Here is an 18,227-nt window from a genome sequence, read left to right as displayed (position 1 = left end):
GTTTTCGGTACTTTTAATTGTGACGATTTTCAAATTTAACAAAAACCCACCAATTCTCAAAATCTCAAAACATTTAAATTTGGTGACATGCCAATCAGCTAATCAACTCAAAACACCTGCAAATGTTTCCTGAGCCATCCAAATGGTCTCACAATTTGGTTCACTAATCTCCACAATCATGGGGAAAACTGCTAATCTGACAGTTAGATTGTCCAGAAGACAATCATTGACACCCTATATGGAAATAAAGATTTGATTTGACCCTTTACAAACAGGATAAGCCACAAACATTCATTGCCAAAGAAGCTGGCTGTTCAAAGAGTGCTGTTTCCAAGCATGTTAACAGAAAGTTGAGTGGAAGGAAAAAGTGTGCAAGAAAAAGATGCACAAACAACTGAGAGAACCGCAGCATTGAGAGGCTTGTCAAGCAAAATTGCTTCAAGAATTTAGGTGAACTTCACAAGGAATGGACTGAGGCTGGGGTCAAGGCATCAAGAGCCACCACACAGAGACAGGTCAAGGAATTTGGCTACAGTTGTCATATTCTTGTTAAGCTACTCCTGTACCACAGATAACCTTGATTGGAGAAGCTCATAACCCAAGTTGTTTGAAGTCAAGTATTAAGTTTGCAAAGTCTGTGATGATTTGGGGTGCAATGTTATCTGCTCTTGATGGTCCACTGTGTTTTTCCAAAAACCAAAAGTCACTGCACCCGTTTACCAAGAAATTTTAGAGCACTTCATGCTTCCTTCTGCTGACCAGCTTTTTAAAGATGCTGATTTAATTTTCCAGCAGGTTTTGGCACCTGCCAACACTGCCAAAAGCACCAAAAGGGTGTTATATAACCATGGTGTTGGTGTGCTTGACCGGCAAGCAAAATCACCGGACCTGAACCCATAGAGAATGTATGGACTATTCTAAAGAGGAAAATGAGAAACAAGAGACCAAAAACTGCAGATGGGCTGAAAGCCACTGTCAAAGAAATCCATGCTTCCACACCATCTCAGCAGTGCCACAGACTGATCACCTCCATGCCACGATGAATTGAGGCAGTAATTAAAGCAAAATGAGCCCCTACCAAGTATTGAATATTTTACACATACTTTATACTGGTCTTATGAAGTATTCTATTTTTTTGAGATAGAGAATTGTTTTTTTTGTTAAATGTGAGCCACAATAAAAAGAACCAAATACTTAAACTACTTCAGTCTGTGTTTACTGTATTTAAATAATAAATATATTAACTTTTCCATGACATTCTAATTTATTGAGATGCTCCTGTACACTGAAAACAATTTGTATTTGAAATAAGCCTTACAAATTGATTAAATTTCAAAATTTTGTTGCGTGTTTAAATTCAAGGAAAATCCATTTAAATCCAAGAATTATAATTTTGAAAAGTGAATTGTGAATTTAGAAGGAGAAGAGCAGAAAGAAGAAGAAAAAGAAGATGATGATCAAGCATTTTATTGTTGTTCAGCATATAAACTGTAAACAATTTGCAGCATCTGAAGATTTTTATGATAAATATTTTACGTTGGCATGGTATGCTGAAATAATGGGTATGGTGAAAAATTTGTCAAACCTGTCAGGCAAGCATTTTAGCATTTCACTCCTAAATAATATCCAGAAGCAGTCTATTGTACACCTTACAGCAGGGGTGTCAAACTCTGGCCCGCGGGCCAAATTTGGTGTAATTATATTTGGCCCGCGAGATCATTTGGCCGCATGCTCCCCTAATACTACAAATCCCAGAATGCCTTGTCACTGTATTGACGCGTAGTCATGAACAGCAAGTGCCCCTCAATCTCTGTTGGCTTGTTAACAACCATGTTACAGTCACATTGCGCAAATTAATTCCACCCTCCACAAAAATGGCCAAACGATACATGGACAATAGGAGCTTTCAAGACAGGTGGGAGGCAGATTATCTGTTCACAAATATAAAGGATAGACCTGTTTGTCTTGTGTGCTAATGGAGCTAATGTGTCTGTAACGAAAGAATACAGGTCCTTCTCAAAAAATTAGCATATTGTGATAAAAGTTCATTATTTTTCATAATGTAATGATAAAAATTTAACTTTCATATGTTTTAGATTCATTGCACAAGTGAAATATTTCAGGTCTTTTATTGTTTTAATACTGATGAGTTTGGCATACAGCTCATGAAAACCCAAAATTCCTATCTCAAAAAATTAGCATATCATGAAAAGGTTCTCTAAACGAGCTATTAACCTAATCATCTGAATCAACTAATTAACCTTAAACACCTGCAAAAGATTCCTGAGGCTTTTACAAACTCCCAGCCTGGTTCATTACTAAAAACCGCAATCATGGGTAAGACTGCTGAACTGACTGCTGTCCAGAAGGCCATCATTGACACCCTCAAGCGAGGGTAAGACACAGAAAGAAATTTCTGAACGAATAGGCTGTTCCCAGAGTGCTGTATCAAGGCAGCTCAGTGGGAAGTCTGTGGGAAGGAAAAGGACCGATTCCAGACCTTGGGGGACCTGCAGAAGCAGTGGACTGAGTCTGGAGTAGAAACATCCAGAGCCACCGTGCACAGGCGTGTGCAGGAAATGGGCTACAGGTGCCGCATTCCCCAGGTCAAGCCACTTTTGAACCAGAAACAGCAGCAGAAGCTCCTGACCTGGGCTACAGAGAAGCAGCACGACTGTTGCTCAGTGGTCCAAGGTACTTTTTTTGGATGAAAGCAAATTTTGCATGTCATTCAGAAATCAAGGTGCCAGAGTCTAGAGGAAGATTGGGGAGAAGGACATGCCAAAATGCCTGAAGTCCAGTGTCAAGTACCCACAGTCAGTGATGGTCTGGGGTGCCATGTCAGTTGCTGGAGTTGGTCCACTGTGTTTTATCAAGGGCAGGGTCAATGCAGCTAGCTATCAGGAGATTTTGGAGCACTTCATGCTTCCATCTGCTGAAAAGCTTTATGGAGATGAAGATTTCGTTTTTCAGCACGACCTGGCACCTGCTCACAGTGCCAAAACCACTGGTAAATGGTTTACTGACCATGGTATTACTGTGCTCAATTGGCCTGCCAACACTCCTGACCTGAACCCCATAGAGAATCTGTGGGATAGTGTGAAGAGAAAGTGGAGAGATGCAAGACCCAACACTCTGATGAGCTTAAGGCCGCTATTGAAGCATCCTGGGCCTCCATAACACCTCAGCAGTGCCACAGGCTGATTGCCTCCATGCCATGCCGCATTGAAGCAGTCATTTCTGCAAGAGGATTCCCGACCAAGTATTGAGTGCATAACTGAACATAATTATTTGAAGGTTGACCTTTTTTGTATTAAAAACACTTCTTTTATTGGTCGGATGAAATATGCTAATTTTTTGAGATAGGAATTTTGGGTTTTCATGAGCTGTATGCCAGAATCATCAGTATTAAAACAATAAAAGACCTGAAATATTTCAGTTGGTGTGCAATGAATCTAAAATATATGAAAGTTTAACTTTTATCATTACATTATGGAAAATAATGAACTTTTATCACAATATGCTAATTTTTTGAGAAGGACCTGTATAACATAACATAAGAAGACACTATGAAACGAAACATTATGAGAAGTATAAGGACCTGGACGTAAAGCAGAAGCTCCAGAACTCGGAGGAGATGAAAAAAGTCTGGTTTCCCGGCAGACTATGTTCATGAAAGCAAAATCAAAAAGTGAAGCTGCTGTAAAGGCTGTAAAGCTTTATTGTGGCAGGAGAGGTCGTAAAATCTGCCCGGCCCTTTAATGAGGAAGAGTTTGTCAAAAAGTTTATGGTCAAAGTATCGTGTGCCCAGATAAAAGGCAAGAATCAATGTGCAGGTCAATGTGCAGATCAATGTGCAGAGTAAATCAGAATGTAGAAAACTGAGTTTGAATACATGTTTTCTTTATGCACTTTTTCTACTCCAAGGCATGAACTGTTAATAGTCAAAGTTGGATTTTCATTGAATGAATTCATTATTTTTGGTTGTTTTGTTGTTGGTTTTGAAAAAGATCCACTTCAAAAAGGAACTTAAAATGATACAGTGAGAAGCATAATTTATTTATTTAAATAAGAAATGAACACCATTGATGTGTCTTTTATTTCAAATTTAATTTCTTATGTGTTTGTAATATCAAGCTCTGGTTGTTCCAAATCCTGTATTTAAGCAAAACTAAAGTTTGTTTCCATATGAAAAAGGTTGAACATTACCTATCAGTTGCAGTTAATTTTTCAATAAATATTCAGTTTGGCCCGTGACTTTATCTCAGTTTTATATTTTGGCCACTGTGAATTTGAGTTTGACACCCCTGCCTTACGGTAACAAAAATGTACTTTAAGGTTACCTTTACACATGGAAATTAAAGAAAAGAAACTTAAAATGAAGAATGTAAACAGACAACTCTGACACATTTACATTTAAGAAATACGCACAATGTAATAAAGAAAAATCTTCTATTTAAATATGTATATACGTTCCAAATTGTAAAAATAAAAACAAGAACCAAACTCAGACACACCAGCATGGAGCGAGAGGGCCCAGTGGTCGAAAATCCTATATTCAGATGAGAGCAAGTTTCATATTTCATTTGGAAACCAAGGTCCCAGAGTCTGGAGGAAGGGTGAAGCTGGAGAAGCTCATAGCCCAAGTTGTTTGAAGTCAAGTATTGTTTGCAAAGTCTGTGATGATTTGGGGTACAATGTCATCTGCTCTTGTTGGTCCACTGTTTTTTTTTTTTCAAAAACCAAAAGTCACTGCACCCATTTACCAAGAAATTTTAGAGCACTTCATGCTTCATTCTGCTGACCAGCTTTTTAAATATGCTGATTTAATTTTCCAGCAGGATTTGGCACCTGCCAACACAGCCAAAAGCACCAAAAGGGTGTTAAATAACCATTGTGTTGGTGTGCTTGACTGGCAAGAAAACTCACCAGACCTGAACCCCACAGAGAATCTATGAGCTATTGTAAAAAGGAAAATGAGAAACAAGAGACCAAAAACTGCAGATGGGCTGAAAGCCACTGTCAAAGAAATCCGTGCTTCCACACCACCTCAGCAGTGCCACAGACTGATCACCTCCATGCCACGCTGAATTGAGGCAGTAATTAATGCAAAAGGAGCCCCTACCAAGTATTGAGTATTTTCCAGTATTCTATTTTTTTGAGATAGAGAATTTTTTTTTGTTAAATGTGAGCCAAAATCACAATTAAAAGAACCAAATACTTAAACTACTTCAGTCTGTGTGTACTGTATTTAAATAATAAATATATGAACTTTTCCATGACATTCTAATTTATTGAGATGCTCCTGTACACTGAAAACAATTTGTATTTGAAGTAAGCCTTACAAATCGATTAAATTTCAAAATTTTGTGTGTTTAATTTCAAGGAAAATCCATTTAAATCCAAGAATTATAATTTTGAAAAGTGAATTGTGAACTTAGAAGGAGAAGAAGAAGAGCAGCAAGAAGAAGATGATCAAGCATTTTATTGTTGTTCAGCATATAAACTGTAAACAATGTGCAGCATCTGAAGATTTTTATGGTAAATATTTTACGTTGGCATGTTATGCTGAAATAATGGGTATGGTGATAAATTTGTCAAACCTGTCAGGCAAGCATTTTAGCATTTCACTCCTAAATAATATCCAGAAGCAGTCTATTGTACACCTTACAGCAGGGGTGTCAAACTATGGCCCGCGGGCCAAATTTTGCCAGCGGTGTAATTATATTTGGCCCGTGAGATCATATCAAATGTGCAATACAGCTGGCTAGCCGCATGCTCCGCTAATACTACAAATCCCAGAATGCCTTGTCACTGTATTGACGCATAGTCATGAACAGCAAGCGCCCCTCATTCTCTGTTGGCATGTTAACAACCATGTTACAGTCACATCGGGCAAATTAATTCCACCCTCCACAAAAATGGCCAAACGAAAGATGGACAATAGGAGCTTTCAAGACAGGTGGGAGGCAGATTATCTGTTCACGAATATAAAGGATAGACCTGTTTGTCTTGTGTGCTAACAGAGCTAATGTGTCTGTAACGAAAGAATATAACATAAGAAGACACTATGAAACGAAACATTATGAGAAGTATAAGGACCTGGACATAAATCAGAAGCTCCAGAACTCGGAGGAGATGAAAAAAAAGTCTGGTTTCCCGGCAGACTATGTTCATGAAAGCAAAATCAAAAAGTGAAGCTGCTGTAAAGGCTGTAAAGCTTTATTGTGGCAGCAGAGACTGTAAAATCTGCCCGGCCCTTTAATGAGAGAGTTTGTCAATAAGTGTATGGTCAAAGTATCGTGTGCCCAGATAAAAGGCAAAAATCAATGTGCAGGTCAATGTGCAGATCCATGTGTAGAGTAAATCAGAATGTAGAAAACTGAGTTTGAATACATGTTTTCTTTATGCTCTTTTTCTACTCCAAGGCATGAACTGTTAATAGTCGAAAAGTTGGATTTTCATTAATTGAATTAATTATTATTGGTTGTTTTGTTGTTGGTTTTGAAAAAGATCCACTTCAAAAAGGAACTTAAAATGATACAGTGAGAAGCATAATTTATTTATTTAAATAAGAAATGAACACCACTGATGTGTCTTTTATTTCAAATTTAATTTCTTATGTGTTTTGTAATATCAAGCTCTGGTTGTTCCAAATCCTGTATTTAAGCAAAACTAAAGTTTGTTTGAACATAACATATCAGTTGCAGTTAATTTTTCAATAAATATTCAGTTTGGCTGAGAAAAGAAACTTAAAATGAAGAATGTAGACAGACAACTTTGACACATTATTATATAACAATATTATATATTGTTTGAAAGCTTAGACTCTCAGGATTTTATTATGCCCACACACAAAGCATAATATGATTTATAGCAGTCATAATAATTTAATCAAGTTGATTGCCACCTGAACTAGGAGGCGCTAGTTTGGTTTGTTTACTTACCTTTAAACGCATTCCTTTCTTCACATTGTCACTAATGTTAATGTATTTTCCAAAACAAATGCTTGTAAAAAATCCCCAAGAGTCCAAGGAAATGGAATATGTAAGCCTTTTAATCCAAAAGGCTTTGCTCGCCTCACAAATATTATGTTTCTGACCGAAAACTGTAAACAGTAGTTCACTTCTGTCCTTTCTTTCGGCTCTCACTTCTCATTGGAGGCTTATAAAACTACACTTGGGCATCAGATTTGTAGCACAGGGTCTAACGAATCAAACAAGCCCTCTCATGAGCTAATTGGTGCCTGTGGTGCACAGCTAGGCAGTTAAGAGGCCAATGATTTCTCTCCATCCTATGTGGGACACCCTCCCTTTGATTGACAATTGCTCCCTCCAGTAGCGATTTCATGACCCAGGACCTTTACAGCTCTTTAGCCAATAAGGAGACGATTCCAACGATATGCAACATGACACATCTGGTAAGGGGGCGACCACATAACAGGTTTTTAAAGTGTTATCAATTTGAATTATTTGTTCTGTTTTTTCCATACAAGAAGATTTTGTAATGAAAGTAGAGCATTGGCGGCAAGGTACAGTGCTTAACATTACCACCTCACAGCTCTGGTCTCCCCACATGCCCTGTCATGGACTGAAGTCTCATCCAATGTATTTTCCTGCTTCACTCCAGGATATTGTAATGAGTCTGTCTGTGTTTTCCTTTTTGTCTGTCTGCTGCCTTGCCCTGTTAATTGTTTGCTCCCCCCACTCATTTCTTACTATGGACCTAATTGCATTCCATCTCTTCCCCAGGTGTTTTGTCTTTGTCTCTGATTGTCTCTGCTTTGTGATTGGTTACTGTTTACTACATTTACTCTGTCTGTTCACTTCCCTGGTGTTGGTCATTGTTGGTATGTGGTGTGTTCGTGTTCATGTTCCGTGTTGCCTGCCTGTTCATTAAAACTTTGAACTGCATTTGGATCCTCACTCACCTTTGTCTAACTGTGTCTCAGCGTGACAGATATATTCCAGGATAATTTTGTTCATTGTAATGTTTATCCACAATTGTTTTTGATTAATTACATATACTTACAATCTAATCCGGTTAAAAAACTGTGACAGAACAACATATAGTTGCCAACTGCTTAATTAATCTTTTTCCTTTAGTAAAATCTTTGATTTGGGATCAGAACAGATGGAGTCAAAGCAGCAAAAAGGTGAGTAAAAACTGAGGTGACAATAATGTGGAATAACAATCGGGGGAAGAAGAGAAACTCAAATTCATTTTTAATTTTAATTTAATTAATATTGTTATCCATGTTATTTGTTATGACAGCTTGGGCCGCCAGGTGCTGTTTAATATAACGTACAAAACCTGACTATTAAAATATTTCTAACAAATATTTATATATATATATATATATATATATATATATATATATATATATATATATATATATATATATAATTTATTTTCAGATTTTCTTGCATTTCTGAAAACGCTGGGACTTAAAAAATACTTCCATGCTAATGGTTAATTCAGATTCCCGAACTGTAATTTGTGCACCTGGTGAAAATAAGGAAACAAACGATTTGTTTGCTGAGCAGAGCTGTGACTCTACCCCAAATCTCCTCGATGTACACGCTGCACTCTTCGCCTGTGCTGACAGTTTCCTTCAGCAAGAAATGGCCCTAAAAATGTCAATGTGCCAGTTTGCAGTGCCATTTGTGTTGCCTCAAAGTGCTCATAATCAATGCACTCTGATGTTATGGGCTCTTAGAGGTATCCTGAAAGAATGGCGTCCCCACTCTGACAGAATCTAAAGGGTTTGTTGAAGACAGTGTTGTTCATGCAAAAATTCCTATGATATCATTTGTAAGGCTAAGCAACTGCAGCTTGACCAAGTCAAAGGTGTTGAACCAAGTGTTAAAAAATTCACAGCAGCACCAGGATTTTTTTTATCAAGAAATGATCGGAGGATCTGCTCCAAGAGTCATCTGTAATGACATGGTTGAAATATGCTGGAGTTTGCCATGTGGAAACAAAACCATTGATGTCTTTCCTGAGCCAGTGGTTTTTGCTAATTTAAGAGGAGATGTTTGTGCATTCGAAACCCAATTCAGTTTTCTTTCTCAGGTGTCAACAGCTGTCTTTGTGTTCCTAGACAGTGTTGGTTAAAAACGAACAAAAGTTGTTTGCCTCCAAATGCTTTCCGAAGTCCAAATGCTTTCTTGTCGTCAACAATCCAGGAAACATGAGTGAGAAAATAAAGTCATCAAAAAAAAACATGAATTTTGCTGCATTTTCAAAGAGGATCAGTTCTTCCATTACAAAAGTGCTGGGTGAGCATCACAGAGCATATGAAATCGAGGCTATGAAGACAGTTGCTCAGAATTTAGGCCTCAGAATTGATGAAAATGATAGCACAGCCTGTGTGTCAGCAAACAAAACAGCAGAGGAGATCATGAAATGCATTGGAGTTCGTCCCATAGTGGAATATAAAAAATCACATCTGCCACTGCAAGGTGAAAACTGGAAAAGACTGGCTCAGATAGAAAAAGAGCAATGTCGATTACAACATTCAGGGGAGTTGAGGAGTACAAGGCCCAACTTCAAAATGAAAAAGAAGAAATTCGAAACAAACAAAGCAACCATAAGGTTACAAAAACAATGGACATCTTAATAAAGGCATTGTCAACCTCAGATGATATCGAGTGAGACTATTTTCTTAGATGGCTGGGACTAAAGCTGGACATGCGATCACGCAAACACATGACAGAACTTCGGCACAAATACAGAGTGTGAACAAAAGAAAGACAGAGATTCTGTAGCCCAATCATACCAGGAGCTGATTGACGCTTCTCTTGGCATCGAGCATTACCTGAGAGAGCTGGGACAAATCTATGTGGCTGCTTCATTTGGTTCACACAAAATAACTGATGAAATAAGTAATCTTCCTACTCTGGCTGCCAAACTGCTTCTGGCTGGATTTCCTCTTGAAATACTTGATGGAGATGCATCAAATATCCCAGAGAAATGGGTGAGTGATGTTCTCATGGAGTTTCACAGTTTGGTGGGGGAAAGAGCAGTGTGCTGGTTATAACTGTGTTAGGGGTTCAGAGTTCTGGTAAATCAACACTACTCAACACTATGTTTGGAGTCCAGTTTGCAGTAGGTAGTGGAAGATGCACACGTGGAGCATTTATGATTCTCCTACCTGTGGGTGAAGACTTGAAGGAAGAGTTACTTTGTGACTTTGTCCTTCTGATTGATACAGAGGGTTTGAAATCACCAGCACTGGCAACATTGGAAGACAGTTATGATCATGACAATGAATTAGCTACCTTTGTGATTGGTCTTAGTGACGTAACCATCATAAATGTAGCAATGGAAAATTCCACAGAGATGAAGGATGTCTTGCAGATAGCAGTTCATGCTTTTTTACGGATGAAGGAAATTGGTAAAAAAAAAAGTCTGCCACTTTGTTCATCAAAATGTTGCTGGTGTATAAGCACATGAGAAAAACATGACAGACAGACAAAAGCTTCTGGACCAGTTAAATGAGATGACACTGATTGCAGCTGAGATGGAAAAGAAGCCTCATGTGAAGAACTTCACTGATGTTATGGATTATGATGTAGAAATGAATAACTGGTATATACCAGGCCTATGGCATGGCACACCACCAATGGCACCAGTTAATACATTCTACAGTGTGGCTGTTCTTGATTTTAAGAAAAAAACCTTTGGAGATGCTTAAAGCAAGAAAAGGTGAACAACTCTTCCAGATCCCAGAGTTCCTGCAATGGATCAGTAGCTTATGGAAAGCAGTGAAGTTTGAGAACTTCATCTTCAGTTTCAGAAACACGCTTGTGGCCAATGCCTATGACAACCTTTGCAAAGAGTTTTCAGACTGGGAATGGTCTTTTAGAAGACATATCTTGTCTTTGATTTCTAAAGCAGAGGTTCAACTGTCTAACACTGAAACAAGCAGTATTCATGGGGTTGTAGATGCACTTAACAAAAAAAACGAAAAAGAGCTCATGATTCAATCAGAAGAAATGACAAAGTAATTGAAAGACTAATACAAAAGGAAAGACCGTAGTGTGCATTTGGTGGAAAAATACAAAACTGATTTTAACAAAAGCATTAAATCTCTGCAGACTGAAATGAAGAATGAAGTGAAAAAACGATTAGATCTGGCTATTGAGATGAAGAAAAACACTTCAAAATTAGAGGAGATACACAGTAAGCAAGCTGCAATGGTCAAATGCCAAGTTCTGCAATTACTTCAAAAGTACAAAGATCGCAATGATGAAGTGTCTGACGAGGATCTCAAAGCCGATTTTGAAAGAATGTGGAGAAGAGAGGTTGCAAACTTCTCTGGTCTAAAAGAACGGGATGTGTCCGCTGATGTTTTGAAGCAATTGCGAGCAAGCCTAGGAAATCGCCAAGTCAATGAGGACTTGCAGAATGTTACAAATTTGACACATTATGGTCAAGAAGTTTTCAAAGCCAGCTCAAAACATATAAATGTGGGAAAAGGTCATTTTCAGGCTATAAAGAATTTAATTACAAAAAAGACTACAAAGCATGCTCTACAGATTATTGCAGATGATGCCATTAAGTAGGATGATTGAACGGTGTTCACATTCCAAAAGTGATTACCAAGAAACATTTACAAAAGATGTCATTGATGAAATTGATGCAAACCACGAAAAAGGAAATAACAAATACAATACTACATTTGAAATTGAGCTTAAATTGCACATTTGTGTAATTGCCTCTCGGACATTCCTTGAGATGCACATGAAGTATCTCTCTGAGCAAGATCCTGTCAAGCATTTACAGAAACTTAAGAATCAATATCTCTCTAGTTTTATTGATTTGTACAGAGAGAGGGATCAGTGTGAAAAGAAAGTACAAAACTTTACTCAACTCTGTTTCATACCAGCAGTGACTGAGTACATCGACCAGTCCATCGGACCTGACATTGTTGATGCAGTTTTGGAGAATAAATCTACTGCGTATAGTTCACGATCACTATTTCAGTACACCATTCAGAAGGAACTGCTGGAAAAATCAAATTTCAAAGAATTTACAGTGTACATTTTACATTATAAGAATTACGTGAAAGACTGGATATACAATCACATTGTTGGATGCTTTTCCAAAGACTTATCTCTGCAAAAATTAAAAATGAAGAAGCTGGAAATCATAATAAAAAAGATCACCGAAGCAGTGGAAACTTGTAAGCTTGAAGCCAGTGGCTCTCCTTTGTCTAATGATGCAAAAAGTACCACAAAATTAATCCGAAAGCTTTGCAAAACTATGAGGGATGTCATAGCAATACCCATGACTACAGTGGACAATGTCCTGTTTCAGAACACAAGCTGTTGTGATCCATTCACCAAAAGTCTCTGTGAATGTATCGATGACCTGAAACAGCAAATATCAAAGGAGATCTCGGAGTCAACTGATATCAAAGAGACACTGGAAAATGTGTCAGTAAAACCCAAGGATGATCTGTACATCTAGTGTTCATGGCAATGGAGAATTTCTAAATCATGACACAAATTTCCAATTTCATCCCTATAAAGACTACCGGAAATATTACCCAGACTGGCATATTGCACCTGACATGTCAATAGAAGCCCCAGATTACTGGAAATATGTGCTGGTGACATTCAATAAGGAATTTGCTGAAAGGTATAAAGCATTGCCAGCAGTTTATCCAGATGTGTGGAATCAAATCACTAAAGATCAGGCTTTTAATAGTCTGAAGCTCATGTTTAATATTAAATAATGGTAAAATGGCAAAATTTCACTGCAAACATATTGAAATTTGTGAAGACAAAGTCCACTCACAGCTCTATCACTTATGTTATTGCTCAGGTGAAGCAGAAACTGGAGCAATAGTTATGCTTGAATCAATGTTATTAGAATTATGAAATTGAGGGATTTAAATGGTTTCTAATAAACACTATATCTGCATGCCTTATGATTTTTTTTATGGTTTTAGATGGTTGGATTATTTCTTTGACTGATGTTAATTAAAATGTTACAACTGTTTACTTTGTAATACGTGTTACTGTTATAGTTAGTAATTATTGTCTGAAATTCAGTTGAATGCATTATTCAGAACATATTGTATGAACATGGGAGGATGTTAATGATCTAACAACATAAATGATTTGTACATAATATCAATCTGACAATCAAAACCAGTTGCAATGGCAAATGTCAATGCGAAGTGATTTATAAATAAACTAATATAATATTATAAATGAATAATTTCTGGTTTTCTTTTAGTTTATCACTGTTTTTATCATACATATTTACACATACTATACAACATAATGTTTATTTAAGGTACAATCAGTTTTAGTCAGTTTAGTTAGATTTCAGGTCCCAGGGACCCTAAACTTCGGCATCTAATCTTCAGTCAACCGATGAGCAACCCAGTTTTACACACACACATCTGGCTCCAGAATGACTGGAGCCTACACAAATACTAGATAACCCCATGCCGCTTCTCTGATTGAACTCATAGGGGCCCTCAACCAGAACACTGTAGCGTTTTGTACCAGTCATTTTAGATTTCATGTCCCAGGCACCCTAAATCTCAACATCTACTCCTCAATTAACCGATGAGCAACCCAGTTTTACACCCACACCTGGCTCCAGAATGTCTGGAGTCTCCACAAAGACCAGATAACCCCATGCGGCTCATTGGGGCCTGCAAACAGAACTCTCACACACACACACACACACACACACAAACACACACACACACACACACATACAACACAATGAGACATTCCGTTTACTAATAAAACCCAAGATAAGGTACTCTAAGGTTCTCATTCTTATAACCCTTTTTGTAATGTGTTTCTTCTTTTAAGGCTTGCCTGACTTAAAATTATTTGCTCCTTAATTTCCTGACAAGGGTGTATTTTATTCATGTGCCAGAAAACAACATTGTATTTTAAAATCCGTTATACTCTATCATCATATCTTACTGATCGTGGCATGTTAATGTATACCTGTTCTAATGCCGTATGACCCTTTAAGGTCTGATGTCAGAATGTATACGAAGCTATTGTTTTCTTTTTACTTCCCTAATGAAAGTGCATCTTGTTCATGTTTCATTCTTGTTTCTTTGCCTTTATCTTTGCCTTGATTAATGATCTATGTATGTAATGTACCGCTGCCTTCATACCGTCATTACCCTTCATGTTTAGTATCCAAATGACCACAAAATTATCGGTTACTCATTTTTCAAGCACTGGTGTATTTTAATTGAGCACGAAAGGCGCCATACCATCTTAATACACCCTGGATCAAACTTTAAAGTCATCTAAAAGTTTGATAGCTAAACCACGCCCACAGACACCTGAAACAAAGGGAGTTTTTTCCTTCAAAATCCTGACCGAAGTATTGGTCATCTTCCCAAAGATGGGTGGAGTTCGCGACCTTTAAATTGTCAGAAACACCACTAATCCGTGGTCAGACTTCCGGAACAGCTTCAAGACGACTCCATCTTCCTTCAAAGAAGTTCCAGCAAGCTTCACTTCCAAGAACGACAACTGCTCTGATCTTCAGGAGAACTTGGAAGAACGTCTGACCCCACCCTAACTGACTTTTCAGAGATTTCTCTGTTGCATCCGGACTCTTGTTCAGTAAGCCAATGCAAGTAACCGTTTCCTTTACCAACCAATTTAGATGCGTAATTTTAAGTAGGAATTTTCATTGAATCTTAAGGTGAATTTAAATTTCTGTGACGATTTCCCAGTTAGGGTGTGATTAATTTTGAAGTCTAAGCTTGCCATTCCTTTCCTTCCTTTCCCTAGTTTCTTCTTTCCAGTCTCTTCCTCCCTTTCCCCAATTTTAATTTCTTTTGTTTTATTTTATTTTCATTTTCGTTTTCTCTATTTCTTTTGTTTGTTTGTGTAGTTAGTTTTATGTTGTGTTTGTCTCATTCATTAAATGTCATAATTTTGAGCCACGGGTGATTTGTCTCTGAGTATCGCTCACAAATTAAGGTACCTGCAATATCTGGTCTGAACTACATGCTCTATTAAGTTAATTTAATTCAAATTACGGTATACAGTAAAAGAAGAGCGAATCTTTCTTGGCCGGGAAGATACCGCCTTCATAGAATTAATAAAGGTTACACGGCCTGTTCGCCGGACGAACAGACCAAATAAGTGTAACGTTAATTCCAATACCGTTAATTTCAACTTAGGTTAAAATATTTGGAAGTCACTATAACACGTTTTAGTTGCTTATAAATATTTACCTTGCTTCGCGAGCCAAAATCGCTACACAGTTAACAAGACAAAGGACAGAGTGCGGGTTGAAGCATTAGGCAAGATAAACAAACAAACAAACAAACAAACAAAGAAAAAGACTTGAGTCCAACATTTTTATATATATATATATATATATATATATATATATATATATATATATATATATATATATATATATACACACACACAACACAAATACTGTCAGAGAAAGTGAGTGAAGACAAATAACAACTACAAACACAAATTAAATTTTCATTATTTTTCCATCATTAACATATCAGGGCTGTTTTTCATGGCCATGCAATTGAAAAATGTCAGTCATTGGCGGAAAAACAGCCCTGATATGTAAATGAGCGAGAAATAATACTAACCTGTGTAATGGGTCACTGGCCCAATTTTTTGGTCAACAGTAAAAATTGGTCCAACGACCCATTACACACACCTATGCAAAATAAAGCTTATTTTCAAGCTTTTTGTACATGGAATTCTATGGAATAATCAGAGGTGTTTGTCAGTGTATATGCGTCTGTGTGTATGTGTGGGTGGTTGTGTGTGTGCGAGCGTGTGTGTTCAGGCTTTCCGGAAATCCTCCTTGAGAGCCAGAATACACACACACACACACACACACACACACACACACACACACACACACAAACACACACCAAACACAAAAATACACATGCAAACGATAGTATAGTGACATCCTTCATAAACCTCAATGTAAAAAGCCTGAAAATAAGCTTTTTATTTGCACAGGCCTGTGTAATAGGGTAATTCGTCACCTTTTGTCAACAGTAAAAATGACAAATTTGACCTCTTCAAAGCTGAGGGAACCATTAACAAACAAGAATGCATGTTCCATGTCATTGCCATGCAAATGAAAAAATTTGGTTATAATGGCAGTTATATTTCATTATGTAAATGAAAGAGAGAAAATTAAATCTGATGCTGCACAAAAACTAGCAATGCATAAAAGCCAATGTTGTTAGTAATTTTTGACTTATTTAAGATTAATATGTAAAAAAAAAATCCAGTTTGCATGACTACTTCAAAAGGAAAGACCATAGTGTGCATTTGGTGGTAAAATACAAAACTGATTTTAACAAAACATTACATCTCTGGAGACTGAAGAATGAAGTGAAAAAAACGATTAGATCTGGCTATTGAGATGAAGAAAAACACTGCAAAATTAGAGGAGATACACAGTAAGCAAGCTGCAATGGTCGAATCCCAAGTTCTGCAGTTACTTCAGAAGTACAAAGATCGCAATGATGAGGTGTCTGACGAGGATCTCAAAGCCGATTTTGAAAGAATGTGGAGAAGAGAGGTTGCAAACTTCTCTGGTCTAAAAGAACGAGATGTTTCCGCTGATGTTTTGAAGCAATTGCGAGCAAGCCTAGCAAATCGCCAAGTCAATGAGGACTTTCAATGGGCATGAAGTTTTCAAAGCCAGGTCAAAACATATAAATATGGGAAAAGGTCCTTTTCAGGATATAAAGGCTTTATTTACAAAAAAAGGCTACAAAGCATGCTCTACAGATTATTGCAGATGATGCCATTAACAGTTGTAGAAGGATGATTGAACAGTGTTCACATTCCAAAAGTGATTACCAAGAAACATTTACAAAAGATGTCCTTGATGAAATTGATGCAATCCTCACAAAAGGAAATAACAAATACAATACTACATTTGAAATTGAGCTTAAATTGCACATTTGTGAAATTGCCTCTCGGACATTCCTTGAGATTCACAGAAAGTATATCTCTGAGCAAGATCCTGTCAAGCATTTACAGAAACTTAAGAATCAATATCTCTCTAATTTTATTGATTTGTACAGAGAGAGGGATCAGTGCCAAAAGAAAGCGCAAAACTTTACTCAGCTCTGTCTCAAACCAGCAGTGACTGAGTACATCGACCAGTCCATCGGACCTGACATTGTTGATGCAGTTTTGGAGAATAAATCTACTGCGTATAGTTCACGATCACTATTTCAGTACACCATTCAGAAGGTACTGCTGGAAAAATCAAATTTCATTGAATTTGCAGTGTACATTTTATGTTATAAGAATGATGTGAAAGACTGGATATACAATCACATTGTTAGATGCTTTTCCAAAGACTTATCTCTGCAAAAATTAAAAATGAAGAAGCTGGAAATCATAATAAAAAAGATCACCGAAGCAGTGGAAACTTGTAAGCTTGAAGCCAGTGGCTATCATTTGCCTAATTGATGCAGAAGGTACCACAAAATTGATCCAAAATCTTTGCAAAACTATGAGGGATGTCATATCAATACCCATGAGCACAGTGGACAGTGTCCTGTTTCAGAACACAAGCTGTTGTTATACATTTACCAAAAGTCTTTGTGAATGTATCGATGACCTGAAACATCAAATATCAAAGGAGATCTCGGAGTCAGCTGATATCAAAGAGACACTGGAAAATGTGTCAGTAAAACCCCAGGATGAGCTTTTCAAGAGGGTGTTTGGATGTGGAGTGCAGTGTCCATTTTGTGAAACACCATGTGAGGCAGGAGGGAAGGAACATTAGCTACACCATGCAGCTGTGCACAGACCACAAGGCGTTGCAGGGTACAGAAATAATAAGACTAATATCCTTTGTGAAGAGATCTGTACATCTAGTGTTCATGCCAATGGAACATTTCTAAATCATGACACAAATTTCCAATTTCATCCCTTCAAAGCCTACCAGAAATATTACCCAGACTGGCATATTGCGCCTGACATGTCAATAGAAGCCTCAGATTACTGGAAATATGTGCTGGTGACATTCAATAAAGAATTTGCTGAAAGTTATAAAGCATTGCCAGCTGTTTATCTAGATATGTTGAATCAAATCACTAAAGATCTGTCTTTTAATAGTCTGAAGCTCATGTTTAATATTAAATAATGATAAACTGCCAAAATTTCACTTCAAACATATTGAAATTGGTGAAGAAAACAAAGTCCATC

The 18,227-nt window shown here is 37.3% G+C and overlaps 2 protein-coding genes and 2 pseudogenes across 2 annotated transcripts; all 4 read left to right on the top strand.

The window, feature by feature from the left end:
- The first annotated feature begins 8,468 nt into the window (after positions 1-8,468).
- Positions 8,469-9,241, top strand: LOC125145994 (up-regulator of cell proliferation-like). Its single transcript, XM_047821208.1, is given in 2 exon segments — positions 8,469-8,743; positions 8,745-9,241. Coding segments are annotated over 2 exon segments (648 nt in total). The 3' UTR covers positions 9,118-9,241.
- On the top strand, positions 9,207-10,641 carry LOC113651446 (annotated as a pseudogene).
- A 358-nt stretch (positions 10,642-10,999) lies between these two features.
- Positions 11,000-12,477, top strand: LOC125146034. The gene has a single exon (XM_047821639.1). It carries the CDS (start codon positions 11,533-11,535, stop codon positions 12,475-12,477), a length of 945 nt encoding a protein of 314 aa, XP_047677595.1. The 5' UTR covers positions 11,000-11,532.
- Positions 12,478-16,699: 4,222 nt separating this feature from the next.
- Positions 16,700-18,227, top strand: LOC125145993 (annotated as a pseudogene).

The sequence above is a fragment of the Tachysurus fulvidraco genome, chromosome 12, assembly GCF_022655615.1.
Source record: "Tachysurus fulvidraco isolate hzauxx_2018 chromosome 12, HZAU_PFXX_2.0, whole genome shotgun sequence".
In the NCBI taxonomy this organism is placed as follows: Eukaryota; Metazoa; Chordata; class Actinopteri; order Siluriformes; family Bagridae; genus Tachysurus; species Tachysurus fulvidraco.
This window is presented reverse-complemented; position numbering and strand designations above follow the sequence as displayed.